General features: G+C 40.5%; 1 protein-coding gene across 7 annotated transcripts in view; it reads left to right on the top strand.

Moving 5' to 3' along the window:
* Positions 1-20,066, top strand: part of LOC128984749 (uncharacterized) — an 80,014-nt gene that overhangs the window by 47,290 nt on the left and 12,658 nt on the right. For 6 of the 7 annotated variants that reach the window (XM_054404101.1, XM_054404099.1, XM_054404096.1 and 3 more), the window contains 2 exons: positions 8,435-8,941; positions 13,000-13,161. In XM_054404101.1, coding sequence (XP_054260076.1) covers positions 8,435-8,941; positions 13,000-13,161 — 669 coding nt within the window. The remainder of the gene's footprint in view (positions 1-8,434; positions 8,942-12,999; positions 13,162-20,066) is intronic. The other variant, XM_054404102.1, reaches the window with a different exon arrangement.

The following is a 20,066-nucleotide window of genomic DNA, read 5'->3' as shown; positions in this document are numbered from 1 at the left end:
CCACACTCCTAGGGGGTCGTTGCTGACTACGCAACTCGGGCTTCGTCCTAACTATCCAATAGTTAAGCCCAAAGTGCCTAAAACACGGTGAGTTACACGACGACTTGCTAATAAAAACCACAACGCGTGTTATCACCAGGCGGGGTCTACTAGGCCACTATAATCCAATACACAACTCTAATGCCCAAGCTAAGAATCAAACAGTTCACTCAATAATCGTACCACATAATAATATACAAGTACACTATAGGTAGAATGACTACGCCACTAATAGCTGGTCTCAATAAATACCAAGCCAAACAAGCAAAATTAAATGGCAATTGCACTATTAAAATATTGAGCTACTTAGTACCAGATAAATAAATATTAAATACGTTCCAAACACTAGATAAATATATTATCTGATAGCCGGTACTCCGCTATCCAAGCTACCAAGATAACGTGTTGGATTACCAAACAAGCTGTTCAGGTTAAATTAAAATAATCAAATGAATAAACAATAACAACCCTACTACTGCTACTGCTACTACCAACTTTGTGTTACTTAGCTGGGCTTCTGTTAATAGGCTAATAATATTAGCTAGAGATATAAAGTCAATGCTACTAGCCTACTGGCCACGTGTTTCCAACTACGCACGCTAAATCGTGCAGCCTAGGTTTGTCGGGCCTCAGAGTTATTAGTAATATAACTAACTCCTGGTACAACGCAAAATAATTACTACTGCAGTCAATCAAATTATATTATTTGCGCTCTAGCACCTGCCCAGAACCGTCAGGAATACACTTAAATATTATTCCTGACTAATATAAATCCTAACTACCGTCAGGCTTTGACCAGCACGGTTACAACTCTAACTCTCGCAATAAAGTGTAAGATTAATATTAAATCAAATCCTAAACCAAAGTGTAAGGAACGTCGTCCACTCACCAACAGTGGGTCTGTACCGTCTGTACCCAACTTACACCAACACTCGGCGCGATCACACCACGTACACTCTGTACCTCCAACGTACGCCAGCCGTTTACACAGGACACCAACACTGCCTTCTTCACTGTCCGGGATCCACCACTAGAATGTCCTTCTCGGCTATCCAGTAGTCCCAGGATACCCAAGCTTATCCGAACTGATAAGCCGGGTCAAAGGGCGCTCGCTAGCTTCACCGCCGCCGCTTGCTGATGCCAGCAATAGGTGCGCGGCTAAATAGCAAATATTTACCCCCCTAGGGAAAATAACTCGTTACATCCCCCACTTACATCGGGATGAAAAAAAAAGAAAACGGCCAAAAAGAAAAAAAAATATTCAAACTCCGGCCAAAACAAAATACTCCAACACCTAACCCAATGGTGAATCCTACACCACAGGTCTCAAACTCAAAACAAAGAAAGCTCTTCTCCTAGCCACTACCAGCCAACATGGTGCTGAATGATTTGGCATCAGGAACCAGACGGGGATTTCCATTGCAAGGGCCTTCGGGGTCTTCGTCACCAATTTTGACACTGTCTATGCGGCCCACTTGACCAGAACAGTCCTCACCCACGCCCATTCTTATCACCTCCGTCACGACCGTCACAAGTCCGAGATGTCGTATGACATCCATACCCAAAATCATATCTGTGGTAAGAGTGGGAACGTACAAGGCGTCTCCAACCCACCGTCTTCCCGCAGCCTCCCCTGCCAATCGGAACGAATACTGGGCCCTAGACCGCGACCCATCTGCCATCCTTAGAGGAGCGGGTTTCTTAAAAGGCTCGACCCCCTGGCGTTGAAGATGATCGGCGACTTCTCGCCCAACCAGGTTAACTACGGACCCAGTGTCCAATAACGCCTTAAAAACGCTGCCCATCAGCACAACTTCAACAAAGGGCCTTGTCTCCGAAACCAGCCGGTTCTCGTCTACTCCACCAACCAGGCTGTTTAGTTTTCCGAGCCACTCGGACCACTCTTCTGAGGTCGTTCGTTTTGGGTGGCCTTGCCCAGTTGACCTCCTGATGTCTGAGCTGGCCTGCCGTTTCCCGCCCGACATCCACACTGACTCACCGTCAAACCAGGTTTGCCACACCCAAAACAGGAGACGGTCCTTGGTTTACCACATTCTCGGGCAAAGTGACCAATCTCCTGGCACCTAAAACATTTCACCGTCCCATTTGGACCCTCAGGCGCTCTAGCTGCTGTCACGGGCCGTTGACCGTGGACCCTATCCGACTTCGAAGCCACCCGCCCAAGCGACTCAGCTTCCGGAGATGGTCTCTCGAAACTCCGCTTCTCGACTGCGGCAGTTTCGGCGCGCTTCTCCGCCTTCTTTTTGGGCGTGTAGGCGGTTTCCAAAACCAGCGCTACGTTCGGAGAAGGAGGAGGTCGGAAGGCTGCCTTCTCGCGCATATAAGCCTCATAATCTTCGGCCAACTCAACCATCTCGGCCAGGTTCCTGAAGTCACGCCGGCGTACCATAAGTTTGTATTCCGGACGCATGTTGCTGTAGATTAAGTCTAATCTACCATGCTCCGACAACGTACCGCTACGCCTAAGCAAGGTACTTATGGCAACAACGTAGTCCCGGAAGTGCTCGCCTTCACCCTGTGTCCTTTTTCGGATCTCCTCATCCAAATTCCTCTGATAACCAGGTGGAAGGAACTGGATCTCAAATTGATGCCGAAAAGCGTCGAATGAATACAGGAGCTCCTTGCAATTCCTGTACCATAGAAGCGCTGAGCCTTGCAACAGCTCCGGCAGCGCTCTGAGCAGGTCCTCTGGTGTTATAGAGTACGAGACCATCAGCTCTTCAAGGCGCTCCAGGAACGACACAGGGTCTCGTCGGCCATCAAACCTTAAACCCCACTTCCGTACCGTGTTGCATACTTTGGAGCAATCCTTTGGCTCCACCCTGCTGGCCTCATTTGAGAGCATATCCGAGCCCCGTGGCAGCTCCAAGCTAGAAGGCCGGGCTGGTCTCTCAGAACTATCATTGGGCCGCTGCCATCCCTCGGGTCTACTAGGTAACCCAAAGGTAGGCATTGGAGCAGCCACAACAGGGGACGTAGGGTTGGCGGGTCTTCCGAACCCATAGCCGACCTCATTACTCGGCGAGCCCCTCGCCTGTCGCACCACCAATGCAAGTTGTTCTCGAAGAGTCCGGGTATCAGTCTCCAAAGACAACCCAAGAATCTCTCTGACCGCCTCTAACTCCCTGCTAAGCCTGAATATCTCTGTTTGGTCCGATTCAGTACTAACCAGTACCTGAGGTACGGTTCTCGGGGGGTCTGGATGCCCTATGGTTGTAGTAGCCGGCGGTACATATGTCGGTGCAGCAGCCCCAGCCGTACACAGCCTATCCTCGCTGTACCGACGGGCATTCCGCTGCTTCCAAAACGATGAAAATCTCTGCCGTAATTCAGCAGAAGTCCCAGTGGTCACCAAACCATACTGGTCCATCGTCCTCATGAGCTCCCCTTTCGAGAGGTCATATATCCAACCCACGCGACCGTCCCGGGGCTGCGACCCCAAGGACATAGTCGCTGGCGCGGAATAGATCAACGAAGTTGTCACCGTCGTAGCCACTACCGAAGAAATTGTCGGCCAAACGGGCGAAGACGCCGGCCACAATGACGATGTCGTCATCACCGACAGTTCGGAGCTAACCCCAGAACTAGTCGTAGTAATAGCAGATGTAATAGGTGTACCGCCCAGCACAGACGTCGTACTCGTAGTGACAACCATATTTAAAATTCAAAACACCACGACAAATCCGCAAAAATAAGGGCGTAACCAATTAAAATCTATTTAACACCGTACTATTAAATCAAACCAATTATAGGTGTGAAAGTCAAACCACAAATGCACAGTAAGGGTTCTCACTCAAATAATATTCAATAATAAAGCTCAATTAATTAGCAAAATAATAAATCAAACCAATTATAGGTGTGAACGTCAAACCACAAATACACAATAAGGGTTCTCACTCAAATAATATTCAACACTAAAGCTCAATTAATTAGCAAAATAATATTTACCAACTAATATCTATGTATCCAACCACTAAATAAATTAGGGTTCACAACACACCACGCTGTAACAGAAAACAGGTTAGGCCTACCCAACCGACTATAAAATCACAGCAGGTCTGCCTAAAACTCTGCTCAACAGCTCAGGTCCGCAGCCAATCTGCACAAGTCCGCAGCAAATCTGCACAAATAAAATTATTTTGTTCGGGCGCCGTTAATACGTCAACAACTCAGCACCACTGCCAACCTCAGTCCCTGTTCGCAGGCGCCATCTTGCGACGAAGCCTACAATGGCTGGGTAAAATTCCAGGGTCTGCGATAAGGTCAGGGAAACCACTAGGCCAAAAGCCGGGTCTAACCGGTATAGGACTGGCTCATACACGGGCACTGTGAACAAGTCAAAAACAAGTCACCACAACAAACGTGCAATAATCACTACCAGACCTACGCCGATTCTCCACACTCCTAGGGGGTCGTTGCTGACTACGCAACTCGGGCTTCGTCCTAACTATCCAATAGTTAAGCCCAAAGTGCCTAAAACACGGTGAGTTACACGACGACTTGCTAATAAAAACCACAACGCGTGTTATCACCAGGCGGGGTCTACTAGGCCACTATAATCCAATACACAACTCTAATGCCCAAGCTAAGAATCAAACAGTTCACTCAATAATCGTACCACATAATAATATACAAGTACACTATAGGTAGAATGACTACGCCACTAATAGCTGGTCTCAATAAATACCAAGCCAAACAAGCAAAATTAAATGGCAATTGCACTATTAAAATATTGAGCTACTTAGTAGCAGATAAATAAATATTAAATACGTTCCAAACACTAGATAAATATATTATCTGATAGCCGGTACTCCGCTATCCAAGCTACCAAGATAACGTGTTGGATTACCAAACAAGCTGTTCAGGTTAAATTAAAATAATCAAATGAATAAACAATAACAACCCTACTACTGCTACTGCTACTACCAACTTTGTGTTACTTAGCTGGGCTTCTGTTAATAGGCTAATAATATTAGCTAGAGATATAAAGTCAATGCTACTAGCCTACTGGCCACGTGTTTCCAACTACGCACGCTAAATCGTGCAGCCTAGGTTTGTCGGGCCTCAGAGTTATTAGTAATATAACTAACTCCTGGTACAACGCAAAATAATTACTACTGCAGTCAATCAAATTATATTATTTGCGCTCTAGCACCTGCCCAGAACCGTCAGGAATACACTTAAATATTATTCCTGACTAATATAAATCCTAACTACCGTCAGGCTTTGACCAGCACGGTTACAACTCTAACTCTCGCAATAAAGTGTAAGATTAATATTAAATCAAATCCTAAACCAAAGTGTAAGGAACGTCGTCCACTCACCAACAGTGGGTCTGTACCGTCTGTACCCAACTTACACCAACACTCGGCGCGATCACACCACGTACACTCTGTACCTCCAACGTACGCCAGCCGTTTACACAGGACACCAACACTGCCTTCTTCACTGTCCGGGATCCACCACTAGAATGTCCTTCTCGGCTATCCAGTAGTCCCAGGATACCCAAGCTTATCCGAACTGATAAGCCGGGTCAAAGGGCGCTCGCTAGCTTCACCGCCGCCGCTTGCTGATGCCAGCAATAGGTGCGCGGCTAAATAGCAAATATTTACCCCCCTAGGGAAAATAACTCGTTACAACTTTAATACTGTAGATATAAGTGTACTTTAATTCCTTCTGTGTTCCGTCCATGTTAAAGACAACCTATTAAATTTCCCTACAAGAAGTACCATACATGCACATCAAACCAGGCGTAACAATGAAATAGACATCCCTTTCTGCAGACTCTCAAAAACAAAAAATTCATACCCGACCATGGCACTCAGGATTTACAATGGTCTACCCCAAACACTGAAGAACCTGGAAGCTCCTAAGTTTAGCACTGCCCTGAAGACATGGCTAAAAGATAGGCCATATTATAGCCTGAAAGATTAAGTATGGGTGTATCCACCGCCATGACATAAAAGTTTATCTAAAGAGAAAAGTTTTATTTTTAGTAATATGTAAATAGTATTGACACAACCCATCCGGCATCGCTGGTCTTGGTGACGAAGGAGGTAATTAAGGTAATTAAGTGAAAATCAAGTCAGGCAAATGGAAATTCCCTTAGTGTGCACTGTGCAGGTTTTCTGCGGTGGGGTATTCAACATTAAATTATTCAATTAATTGAGGTTTATTGTGAGAAAGGTATATTTTTATTTCAATAATTTTAGATGTAAGCAACATTTTTTACATTACAACTGCAAAAGAACTTCAGACATTTTATGACATTTTTTTTTAAAGTTTGGAGTAGCCTACGGATACTATCCAACTGATATTATAATGTTTAGATGTGTTGGATGATTATTCTTCTCTCCTAATCTAGAAGAACTAATTACTTTTAAATAGTTAAAAAAATAGATATACCCTTATTAAAATAGACAGTATTTTTCCTGTAACCATATTCTCAAAACAGTAGATCAATTTGCACTGAAAGGTTACATTTGTACACCCTCTGCCCTCTCAATACATTGCATGTTACAGTTAGGCCAATATTACATAGCAATAATTATTGTTTTCTGTTGCCAAGGTAACATTCTTGACTTGCCACCTTAAGATCATTTGTATTGATTCTGACTCAACAGTAGTCTGAGTTACGTACTTGATATATCACATTTCTATCAGTGTATCTTGATTTTGAGTATTTTAATTATAACACGGTTTTAAGCTGTCTTTTTTAACATGGACTAGTATTTTTAGATTTTACAGTAAACCTTTATTAAAACTTACTCTTTTCATGGGATTATCTGCTAAAACAACATTGAAAGAAATGTTTTGGTACATCACATTCCCATTTATTTGACGTTTCATCGCTCCTTATTTTAAAATAAAGAGGGAAGCAATGTAAGTGAAGTAAAAAAAAACTTGTTATTTTCAGCGTTTGATAATATACAGTGATTTATAAAACTAGTAGATAAGTTTAAGTATGGGCAGTTTAAGAATAGGTAACAGTTGATTTTCAATGTGCCAGTTATATTTGAGCTTATACATGGCATTAAAAAAAACTTTTTACTATACACTTATCACACACCACTTATCACTTATCACTTATAACTACTTATGGCTTATCACTTATAACTTTTTACTTACATTATCAGACATTAATGTGATTTTTTAAGTAAGTCACAACACTACAGTAGTTACTTTAGTTGTAGATTTATTTATTTCAAAATTCATGTTTTTGCACCCTGGACTATTTTGTTAAGACAATAATAGGTTTTACGTTCCTCCGTCAAATAGTACAACGATGAAGATTGCTCAGTAGCTTAGATGTTTTGTTGAGAAGACAACATTCTCAAAGCTTGCACCTTGTTAAAAAAAATACAAATACAATTAAAACATGTATGACATGAACATAAAAATGGTACATATACACAAACATTTAATAGCGCTATCATGATAATACTGATTTAGTCCGGTGTGGCGCGGGGTTGGTAGCAGACTGGAGGTCTACGTCACGTTGTCTCCTCTCTTTCTGTTATCACTGATGTTATTGGATGAGTCAGCTAGTTTTGAGTGTAGAATTTTATCGACAATCCAGTGAGACCAGAACTGTAACTTTTTGTTGCGTATATGGTCTTCAAATAGTTCGTCATTGTAAATTTGATAAATCTCAAACTCCTCCAAGGTGTCAAGTTTGCTACCTTTCCCACAGACATGGAAAATTCTAAACCATCGTCTATGCTGCTCATTGAGTAATTTGAGTCAACCAGGTAATGGGCAAAGGCTGATTTCTATTTAGTAATTTTTGGTGTTGGCCTGTAATCCTAGTTTTTAATATTTTTAAGTTTTCAATGATTTAGGGTGTAGCCTCCAAATCCTTAAGATATCTACAAGGGCATCCAACTTCATCGGTATGGGTTAAATTCATATTGGGCATGTGAGTTGTTAGGTTGAGATCCACTCCTTGAAAACCAATGGAGAGGAGTTCTTACCTTTGCGGCTGACCATCCTTAAGTTGCTTGAAAGTACCTCTTAACTTAAATTGGCGTTAAAGCATCAAGTTAAGATTATCATTTGGGTGGTATTATAAATTTGGAATCCAAACCCATCTATTAAAAATGTATGATTTTTGTTGCTCAATAATAATTAGACCTGATTTATTAACATTATTGAGACTAGTTGCTTTGCCCGTGCTTTGAAACAAGTTGGAACTAGGAATTTCTTATCAAAACCTATGTGGTTGATAGGAGTCCGGCTAACTGTTTTATCAAAACTTTGTGTTCTTTATGAACGTTAAGGAATAGATACAGCTTAATTATCTGCAGGAATGATATTTTAATTAAAAAAACACACATACAACTATGGTTTATTTTTTGTTTGTTTCTACATCTAGGATTTATGGCGAAGCAGTAAAACCTTCTGTTGGCTGTCAAACCCGAAGTCGACATGAGCAAATTCAGGAGCAGCTGGAGGAAATCATCTCTGCTCATGGTGACAGTGAAGACGCCTTGGCTAGGACTGTTGTTAAAAAAGACAGTGTGGTAGACTGCAGTGAACTTTATAAAGAAAAAATTAAAAAGGCTGTGATAGACCAAATATTTTTAAGAATCTGGCCTGAAGTTGTGAAAAAAATAGAACCAATTTTATGCAAAGTAGCTGCTGAACAGAATGACCCGTTCAGTGTAAGCCCCGAGCCGAGGTTAAAGTGTGATAGTTTGAGTACAGAGCTTACCAGTGGCTTCAACAGTTTGAATATTATTGAGGATGTGACAACGAGGCCCAAGTCTGGTAGAAGATCAGGTAGAACTTTATCAGCCAAGGTCCCAGTCAAACCCATCGTACTGGAGTGTTCCATCCCCGTACCAATGTTAGTCAACAGGACTTCCTCTCCTCTGAGAAGGTATTTAAACATGCTCCTACATGTGTCTTATATCACACTCTTCTATACAGGGTGGGAAAAATGTTCCGGGCCGGTTCAATATTTCAAAAAATAATCAAGATATAGAGGCCCTGAGGACAGTTGATGCAACCCGCGTGATCGATGACAATTTTTTGACTTAGATTAGTAGAGAATTTCTATCGATCGGGCAATTAGTGTCAGTTTAGCTGTTGTAAACTACTATTCCTAGCGCTTTTACTGTTTTTAAAAAATTTTCATCATATACAATTTTTTGTAATTCTCATATAAATATTGTTGTGATAGGGAGTCCATGTGGCAAACACCCGTCGTGGGCCTGGGTCCCGGTAAAATTTTCCGAAAAACCCTGGTCACCTAGCTCACGCCCCCCCCCCCCCCCCCGCACCACTATTGCCACCACTGTATTTAAGCACTTAATCTTTTCACTAAAACAGCAAATTACTTTTTCATCATACTGTTCGGAATACAGCCGTTTTTAGGTCTCTAAATCGTTCTCAAAATCATCGTTTTCAGGTAACTTTAAGGGAACAGAAAAAACATAGGCTATGGTAAATTTTTCGGTTCCCTAATCCCAAAATTTTACTGCGTAATTTTATTAGTACATTTTGAAAAAGCTAGTAAAAGCACACTATTTTTAGTTATGTTTGTAAACAACAGAAATGTAAACATTGATGACGACTTTATATAGGCCTACCTCAAATTAAGCGGTCTAATTTTGTAACGATTAGAAGGTTATTTCAACAGTATGATGAAAATAGTTGTTCATCTCACAAAGCAAAAGTGTCTTTTGGTATCGTGCTCAATCGTATTACCAAGAGCCACTTCGCTCCTATTGATGACAACTACTATCACTTTGCATATATTTTAAGCTGATTATGAATTAATGGAGTGTGTAGCTTTGTTATGGACAAAGATCTGCTGTCTCTCTAGCAAAGATAATTTATTTAAAGCTAAAGGACAGCTTACTCCAGTTTAAACCATCAAAAAGCTGCTGACTTTTTCACGACCTTCTGATTATTAGGCGAGCACTACAGCCACTCAGCTCTCCAGCTAAGTATACGTATATAAGGTATAAGTATACCTTTGTATGAGTGTTATATTGAAACTAGCAGAGTACACGTCCTTCGTACGGGGTTGGCGTATAAGTATAAAATGCTCATTGCAGTGGGCTCTGCCATTGACTATACACAGAATAGACTTCCGATGCAATATAAAACTTTAAAGCCAAAAAAACGGGGTGTAATCTGCTGAGATGGTCTACACTAACGACAATATTACAATATTCTGTGTCAAATGATAAATCAATCAGCTGTTTGCTACAATACTGCATTAATCTATATATTAATAGGCAAGCATATTTCTTTAAAACCTTTTTTCTCAGCTCGTGAGCATCACAGGGAAAATCGACACATACTGTTAGCAAGATATTTTACTGTAGATGTGCGGAATCCCTTTATAAATTAAAATTGGCTAAAAAATAAGCACAACACATGCTTTATTTACAGCAAGGGGTGAAAATAGAGAAGTCTGTACATTATATATTTTTGGTAGATTTTTCAACCACTGGACGACCTCTAGTTTTGATTAATATTTAACCCAATACACTAGTACCCCCTGGTGAGATGGTCCTGAATTTCATCTATTTTCCTGGCTTCAAATTTTTATATTACAAGTATTCTGTATTTAGTCAATGGCTCTGCGTTTGCAATGAGGGAGAACACGGTTTGAGAAAATTTGGTTCTTTAAATTCACGGTAGCCTATGCTATAGTATATCACATCTACCATAGCTATAATGTTCTACCACTGCACCTAAACAATAGAAAATACCCCCGCCGCAGCAAACCTGTGGACTAAGCAAATTTCCATTTGCCTAATTGGATTTACACTAAAATTTCTCTTTAAAAATATCAGATTTAAGTTATTCCCTATTTAAATAGCATTAGTTTAACGACTTCTCTAGGTTTGCTGCAACAGGGTAAAAAAGTGTTTTTAGCTAATTTCCTATATAGGGAATAAGCTATTACCGTAGTACTCATAGTAAGACCTAGACCTGGGACCTGTTTACTTTTTCGTTTTGAGGTCCCTAGAGGCCAAAAACACCATCCGTTCAAATAGGTTGTCTGATGGTGGTGGGGGTAGGCTCGTTGGGAAGCCTATTCGATGCCATTTTCTGTAGCCATAGAGCATGGGTCACCTGAGCAACGCGTGTTTGTAATCAAGTCAAATTTAAAAAGTAATGATTCAGTCATTGCAACTCAGCGGCACTTTCATGCATTCTTTAAATTAGGTCGATATGGAGAGGTTCCATCACGCTTAGGTTCCTTATGGATAATAAACAAAACTAAACAGATAAATACAAATTAATCTGTAGGGATAAAAAATTTAAGATCGAACTTCAAAATTAGTGTAACCGAGAGGGCAGACATGTTCAAAGCAGATGCTGGTTTTTGGGCGGGCCTACGAGGATTGTTTTCCACAGCAGCACAAACTCTTCTGAATTTTAGTTGTCTGGCGTCCGCTCTGCTTTGGATGGCTTGGCAGATTCTTTTTGAACGCTAAAACCGTTGTTCTAAAGTTGGTAACCCACCACATGATTGTGCCACTTGACGGAATCCACGTCGCCCCAATTAAAAGAATGCACGGAAGTGACGCTGAGTTGCTTCCTTGGAATGAGAACTGTCAAAGTAGGATTTTTTACAGTTATGTTTATGTTTTTAATTTAATAAATAATTGGTCATGTGGTGCGAAGGTTTTAATAATTTACTTTTACCGAATTTGTATAGGGAATAAGCTATTACTGTAGTACTCATGGTAAGACCGGGACCGATTTACTTTTTTGTTTTGAGGTCCCTAGAGGCCAAAAACACCATCCGTTCAAATTCATATATATATATATATATATATATATATGTGTGTCCGTTAGCACTATAACTCAAGCAAAAATGATCCAATTTTGATGAAATTTGGCATGAACGTGTAAACCTATATTAATTCGAACGAGTTCGCGAACCAGCATGATCGGACCATGGGAACGGGGGTTTATGGGGTATGGGGTAAAAATTCCTAAAAACAAAAAGTTTTGCAATTTATTTCCAAACCATTTTGCAGGTCTTAAAAAAAACAAATAATTTAGTATATTGTAGCGTTATTATGTGCCTAATAGTTACAGAGAAAATTCCAAAAAATTTTAAATTTAAAATTCTTATGTTATTCTTATGGAGTGGAGAATAAGCAAACTGTTGTAGTTTGCTTTGTTTATGAGCATAGTTTGATCAAATTTGGAAAAGGCCTTTATTTCATACTAAGCTATCAACATTTTACAAATACCCCCGCCACAGCAAACCTGCAGACTAAGTGAATTTCAATTAGCCTGATTGGATTTACACTAAAATGCCTCCTTAACAATATCACATTTATTTATCACATTTATGCAAAATTTCATCAAAATTGGATCATTTTTGCTTGAGTTATAGTGCTAACGGACACAATATATATGAATTTGAACGGATGGTGTTTTTGGCCTCTAGGGACCTCAAAACAAAAAAGTAAATCGGATTTTAAATTTGACTTGATTACAAACACGCGTTGCTCAGGTGACCCATGCTCTATAACTACAGAAAATGGCATCGAATAGGCTTTCCAACGAGCCTACCCCCACCACCCTCAGACGACCTGTCCCTGAACAGTACGGTACAGAAAATAGATCGGTTTTTTTGCCGCACCCTGTATAACCTCAAAAGAGACTTAAACAATACTTTTGACTATATTTATTGATTACACATTTGTATTAGGTACAAATCATAATTTTTGTAATAGATTGGTTTATTTGGCCAAATCTTTATCCATGGGGGGGGCTTGGTCCTGTGGTGGCCAGATATGGGAGGGTTATACTGTAACCTATGGATATAATTAAATTGAGGTTTTGTTCAATACCTTTTAAAACCATGGACTACCTAGGACTACCCAGAAAAAAAAAAAGTCATTCTAGTACTTTTTATATCTTGCCATATCTAAACATTTGTAAATGCAATTACACCAGGTCGCCTGGAAGGTTGTCGCAGGGAATGAAACAACCTTCCCCAGAGAGACTGTTGTCCCCCCTCCCTCTAGAGGCTCGCAGTGCCACTGGACGTCGCCTATCCAGACCCAAACCTCAGTACGACGCACGCACTGGCCGTATGATCAACAGAGATGACTCTAGGTACATACATTTCCTGCTACCATAACAATTTTTTTACTAACCAAGATCCTATAAACATGATTTTTTTGTACAGGTTACACAAATACTTCCTACTAAAACTATATTGGTTGAAATGACTATGTTTACGTGGAATGAACGTAGTTATAAAAACTTCACTGTCGAGGATATAATATTTTTTTCAAGCGATGAAACACTTTCGCAAGTTGGCTTTTACCTTACCTTACCTATGTGGCCACTCAAACTGCAGTAGGTTTTTGGTCTCACCAACAACAACAACAACAACAAGTCGCCACCTCTCTGTCTTCCATCCATTCTGTCTCTGCTCTTCGCTTCCCTATGTCTCTTTACACCTGGTCCTACTATCTTAGCCGAGGTCGTCTTCCCTGAGGAAGATTTTTAGATACCATTCTTAGCGTAGAATCTTTCTCTCTTCTCTTCACATTACCAGCCCGTCTCCTACTTTTTATTTGTGCTATTACGTCTGGGTCTGTATGGACTTTTTACCAAAGTACCAACTCCATTGATCAAAAGGGTGAAGCTGAAAGGGCCTATGAAATGAAGGGGAACCTTCCCCACGAGGAAGGTTTCTCTGGAAGTAGAGACCATGTTTTCAGGATACTTTAAAAATCGAGAAATTTATAGAACTTTCGAGAAGACAGCTAACACAAAAATTCACAGACAACGTACAGCAGTGGCGGCAGTCTGCCAACGGCGCAATAACAAAACCTATGCTGTTGAGCGTTGAGCACGTACACACAGGACAGATTTCCCTTAATTCTTTGTTTGTTCTGATCCTCCACACCCCATTTTCGTTGATGGGACTGTAGATAGTTCTTATTTTGTTTTCAAAAACAAAATCAATTATCTTCTTTTCGTTGTTCATTGTCAATGTCCAGGTTTCAGATCTGTAGAGTGCTATTGGCTGTATTATAGTTTTATAGAGTTTTTCTTTGGTTCTCCTTGACAAAAGTCTACTTTTTAGCAGTGATTTAAGGGCCCTATAGCATTTATTAACTAAAATTAACTTAAAGTTGGCTTTTAGTCTGGACATAATAGATGAGTGAACGAAGTGAACGAATCTATTTATCGTGTATAGCGGAGTCGGAGAAAAGTTGTCCGCTTGTCTGTGAGTGTGTTCGCATCAAAAACTCAAGAACCGTTGCACTTATAGCGTTCAAATTTTGCACAAATAATCATGACACCAGTGTGAAGACACCATTAAAATTCTAGACGATTCCGATCAGTAGTAATTATAAAACCGTAAAAATACATTTTTAAATTTGTCCCATAAGAATAACATTAGAAGCTACCTTCTTCTTCTTTTTATTTGTTTACGTTTTGCGACCAACAATTTTGTTGTCTACTTAAGACAGAGAGAACGACTTTTACTCTAAGCTCTTTCATTCATGGAGTAAACAGTTTGGCACCTATAAATATATACAATGGTTAAAGTTCGTTCGCTACGCTCACTCACCTTTAGGTTGGAGCTTGTTCGCTCCGCTCACTTGCCTTCAGGTTAGCTCGTTCGCTACGCTAACTCGCTTCCAGGTTGAAGTTCGTTCGCTACGCTAACTCACCTTTTGGTTGCAAATTGGCTGTAGTCATAAATTTAAAAAAATAATAGTGCTGCACCCTGTTGGTAATCCTTGTAACTTTAATGCTATTGAACATCATAGAACAGAACCAACTTGTTTAATTGAAACGGCTGTTAAGAAATTTCTTTTAAATATGAAAAATCATAAGGTTAACATGGGAAACTCCAGAGCCACTGGGGCGGAGCCCGAAAGCCCGATCAGAATAAAAACTACTTAGTTTTCCTATTTAATGCCCAAAGAATCGGTGTACCGAATTTCAGCCTCCTAGGTAAATGGGAAGTGGGAGAATTAGTGATGAGTGAGTGAGTGAGTGAGTGAGTCAGTCAGTGAGGGCTTTGCCTTTTATATATATAGATTATAATTTCACAACTTTCAGAATATTTAATTGAACTTTACAATAATAGTCGGCAGTTATATACAGTTTATGTTCAGTATTAAAATTCACCTTTACATTACAAATATATATATATGTACATATTTAGTACTAAGCAGCTTTTTACATTATTTTAATGTTGGCATTGACTATTAAATGTCAAAGATGTTAGTCTATTTTTATAATAAAATGCTATGTGAAGGAAGGGAAACAGGTCCACGAGTAGGAAGTGGTAAAGGTGAGCTGGGAACCCTTTGTGACAGTTAAAATAATGTATCTGCAATTCTAAAATGCTATGGGAAGGGAGGGAAACAGGTCCACGACGTAGGAAGTGGTGGAGGAAGTAGTCAAGGCGAGCAGTCCGGAGTGTGGTAACCCTTTGTGACAGTTAGATTAATGTATCTGCAACAAGAAAATGCTATGAGAAGGGAGGGAAATAGGTCCACGACGTAGGAAGTGGTGAAGGAAGTAGTCAAGGCGAGCGGTCCAGAGTGTGGGAATCCTTTGTGACAGTTAGATTAATGTATCTGCAATTATAAAATGCTGTGGGAAGGGAAGGAATTAGGTCCACGACGTAGGAAGGGATAAAGGAATTAGTTAAGGCGAGGGGTCCGGAGTGTGGGAAGCCTTTGTGACAGTTAGATTAATGTATCTGCAATACTACAATTCTATGGGAAGGAAGGGAAACAGGTTCACGACGTAGGAAGTAGTTAAGGAAGTAGTCGAGAAGTGCGGAGTGTGGGAACCGTTTATGGCATTTAGATACATTAGTTAGATAAACATATATTGGATATTTAATCAGTTTTAGTTGATATAATAGCTCTATCGGTAGTATGTGGTATATATCATTATTATAAGCCATACGATATTTTTAAGAAGACTCCTTTACAACGTTCTGAGGCAATTAGGTTCATTTAGATTAGTTCAGTTTGGCTTAGTTTAGTTTATGATAGGCCTAATATAAAATAAGGAAATATACTTCAAATTAATCAAAAGACGTTTTGTACAGGAATGATGGATTTACCTCCTATCGATAACTGTTCGAAATCCATTATGTATATTACCAATGACTTTGTTTAATTAATGGACGAGAACTTAGGATTGTTGTTAACTGAGATTTGGTTGATTAGCCCATACAAATAACTTTGTGTTCACCAGTGACACCGGTAAGTAGGCTAGGTGCGGGTGGACTCTTCCATTTTTGCGCTCACGTTCACTCATCCCGTTACGCGCAGAATAAGCGTACTACTAGTAGTTAGGTTGGCTGGTAGTACTATCCTGATAATTAGACCAATTCATTAATACCAAGGCAAGAATGTGGTTCGGATTCCACTAAACTATAGGTCCCTTAGTTGCCATTAGCTGTTTGGGCTATTAATTAACAGCTGTGTCTAAGGAATATGTCGGCCTTAGTCACTAACAAGACTACAAGATCGCGCCACTCATCCTACACTCATATTTGGGTTAAAATACGCACATAGTGGCGTCCCCATCTTAGACATAGACATAGAAATATTTTATTTGCACATAACATTCTTTACATGTGTTGGTACATACAGAATAGGTGCATTGTAAGAGTTAGATTATCAGAATATCTATAAGTATAAAAGAGGATGTTTGTATATATATATATACTAGCGGTTACCCAGCGCGCGTTGCTGCACTCAACAACTATTATTTTCCATCCCTTTTATTGTTTATAATACTTTTATAAAGGTTTTTATGTTTACATATTTAACATTGGAGAAAATGTTGTTGAGTGCACAGGTGTGCTGCAATTGGGGTTAAATATATTTGTACTTATCCAAAAGTAAAATAGTTTTCTGTGCTGCTTTCTGTAGAAACATCGTGGCACTATTTAAAATCATAACTAATACAGCATGTTGTGATTATTCAAACCTACAAAACAGTTGCCTGGTAACAGCTGTCATATTTATTTGTAAACATTGTAGTTCAAAAAGTCGGACATTGGCCCACTTAAAACCCTCTGGGGCGGAGCCCTTTTGACGGATCTGCGCCAAACTTCACACAAACCATCCTTGAAAGATGCTTAATAATGCCTGAAAGGTTTTTGGTCGTGGTTGTTCGTGTACATAGAATAAAATTATGACCAAATAAGTAATAGAAAAGTATTTTAATAAGAGTTAAATTGTGTGTACATTCCTGTAGAAAAACAAAGATCAGACTAACTTAATGCGTTGCTATGACAACGTCATCAGCTGACGCTACACCAGCCCCCCACGGAGAAAAGGAATCTATACATCATTTTGAAAAGTAACCCGTGGTCGGATTTGTCTTCCAGAACGAGTTGTATAAGAATTCGTAGATGGAGTTTGACAAGATGGTGGTAGTTTTGAGGATTCCTCTGCTTGTCCAGTCGGCACCAAACGTTTCGTGGGCTCAGGAATAGGACTTTCATCTGCAATAATATAGGCTGGCTTGACCCTGTCCAAAGATACCTTAGTTTCTTGGCCTCTTACAATGATGGTAATTGTCTTTTCGTCACGGCATATGACCTTGTAAGGACCAGAATATGGAGCCTGTAAAGATTTTCTTAAGCTGTCTTGTCGGAGGAATACAAAGTCACAAGTATTGAGGTTCTTGAACACAAACGACCCTGGTTTAATGTGGCGTGATGCGGGTGTAGGTCTTAGTCGATTCATATGCTTACGCAGCCCTGATACCAATTCTTGTGGCTCGTTGCTCTCGTGGGAAGGTATTACGAAAAACTCTCCCGGAAGACGCAGTGGTTCTCCGTACACCAGTTCAGCTGATGAAGCAGTGATGTCCTCCTTGAAGGCAGATCTTATTCCGAGAAGGACAAACGGCAGTACTTCGGTCCAGTCTGATTTGCTGTGAGCCATTATAGCAGCTTTCAACTGGCGGTGGAGTCTTTCAATCATACCGTTGGCTTGTGGATGCCAGCTGGTAGTGAACTGGAGCTTTATGCCCAACTGTCGTGCTAGGTCTTTAAACAAAGTCGATGTGAACTGGGATCCGCGATCACATGTCAACTTTTGTGGGCATCCAAATCGAGCTATCCAAGTAGAGACAAACGCTCCAGTAACAGATTCGGCAGTTATTTGATCAATAGGACAAATTTCAGGCCAACGAGTAAATCTATCTATGATAGTTAGACAGTACCTAGAAGATTTTGATAAGGGAAGTGGGCCAATTAGGTCAATGTGGACATGAGAAAAACGTTCTGTAGGTGTATGAAAATCACCAAGGGGAGTAGAAACATGTCTAGTTATCTTAGATCTTTGGCATGAGAGGCAAGATTGAGTCCATTTGTGGCAATCCTTACGAATGGAAGGCCAGACAAAACGATCGCAGATAAGTTTTGTTGTGGCACGTATTCCAGGATGACTCAGCTTGTGGAACTGGTCGAAAACTCTACGTCGCAGTTCTGATGGCACAAAGGGTCTAGGAGTTCCTGTTGAGGTGTCACAGATAAGGCTCAAATGGGTTCCAGGAATCGGAACTTTCTCCAATCTAAGAGATGTAGTACTTTCTGAAATGAGATTTTGAAGTTCTTCGTCTGACTCTTGTGACTTGGCTAAGGATTCATGATCTAAAACAGTTGAAATGGCTTCAACACGTGACAAAGCATCAGCAACTATATTTTGTGAACCACTGATGTGCTTTATGTCTGTCGAAAACTCAGAGATAAATGAAAGTTGGCGTAACTGAGCTGGAGGCAACTTGTCACGGCGCTGTTGAAAGGCATAAATAAGTGGTTTATGATCTGTGAATATAGTGAAAGAAGTTGTTTCCAAGAGATGACGGAAATTCTGCACAGCTTCATAAATAGCGAGGAGTTCTCTGTAGTATGCAGGCCAGATGCACTGTTTGGATGATAGTTTCTTGGAGAAAAAACCTAGTGGTTGCCAAGAGTCATCGACAAACTGTTGGAGGCAAGCACCTACACTTACTCCAGAGGCGTCTGTAAAGAGACCAAGAGGAGCATCAGGTTTAGGATGAAACAATAGTGTTGCTGATGATAAGCTAGCCTTGCATGCTTGGAAAGCTTCTTCTGTCTCTGGAGTCCAGGGCACAGGGAGGGAACCTTTTGAATCAGCGTCACTAAGTAGGGAGTGCAGAGGTGCTTGAAATTCAGCGGCCTTTGGCAGAAACCTACGATAAAAGTTCATAATTCCCAAGAATCTGCGAAGACCACGCATTGTCTGAGGTAACTGGTAGTCTTGTAGAGCAGTGACTCTCTCCTGAGGTGGACGTGTCCCAGCAGATGAGACTAAGTAACCTAAAAATTTAACTTCTGGTACACCAATTACACATTTAGATGGATTTACAACTACTCCATAGTCAGAAAGTCGTTCAAACAACATTCTTAGGTGTTCTTTATGTATTTCTTCAGACTGGGAAAATACTAAAATGTCGTCAATATATGCATAACAAAAATCAAGGCCGTGAATAACTTCATCTATGAATCTTTGAAATGTTTGACCCGCGTTGCGTAAGCCAAAAGTCATGAATGGAAATTCAAACAAACCAAATGGAGTGGTGATTGCTGTTTTTTGGATGTCATCTTCGTGGACGGGAATTTGGTGGTAAGCCTTGGTCAAATCAATGGCAGAGAAATGCGTACAGCCTGCTAAATTGAACGAGAAATCCTGAATATGTGGTACAGGGTATCTGTCAGGAACAGTACGAGCATTTAAAGCGCGGTAATCACCGCAAGGACGCCATCCATTTTCACCTTTAGGCACCATGTGCAAAGGTGAGGACCAGGGGCTTTCAGAGGGTCGAGCAATACCAAGCTTAACCATCTCCTCAAATTCTTTCCGGGCAGCTTTCAATTTTTGAGGATGTAAGCGACGTGGTCGACAGTGAACAGGAGGACCAGGTGTAACATTTATATGATGAACTGTTTTATGTTTCACAGCACGAGGTAAGCCTGGAGGACGAATAATATC

Source organism: Macrosteles quadrilineatus, unplaced genomic scaffold (genome assembly GCF_028750875.1).
Source record: "Macrosteles quadrilineatus isolate MER2022 unplaced genomic scaffold, UCM_ALF_1.0 Scaffold_2__2_contigs__length_208266976, whole genome shotgun sequence".
Taxonomy (NCBI): domain Eukaryota; kingdom Metazoa; phylum Arthropoda; class Insecta; order Hemiptera; family Cicadellidae; genus Macrosteles; species Macrosteles quadrilineatus.
Note: the sequence above shows the minus strand (reverse complement) of the source record. Positions and strands in the feature narration are given on the sequence as shown.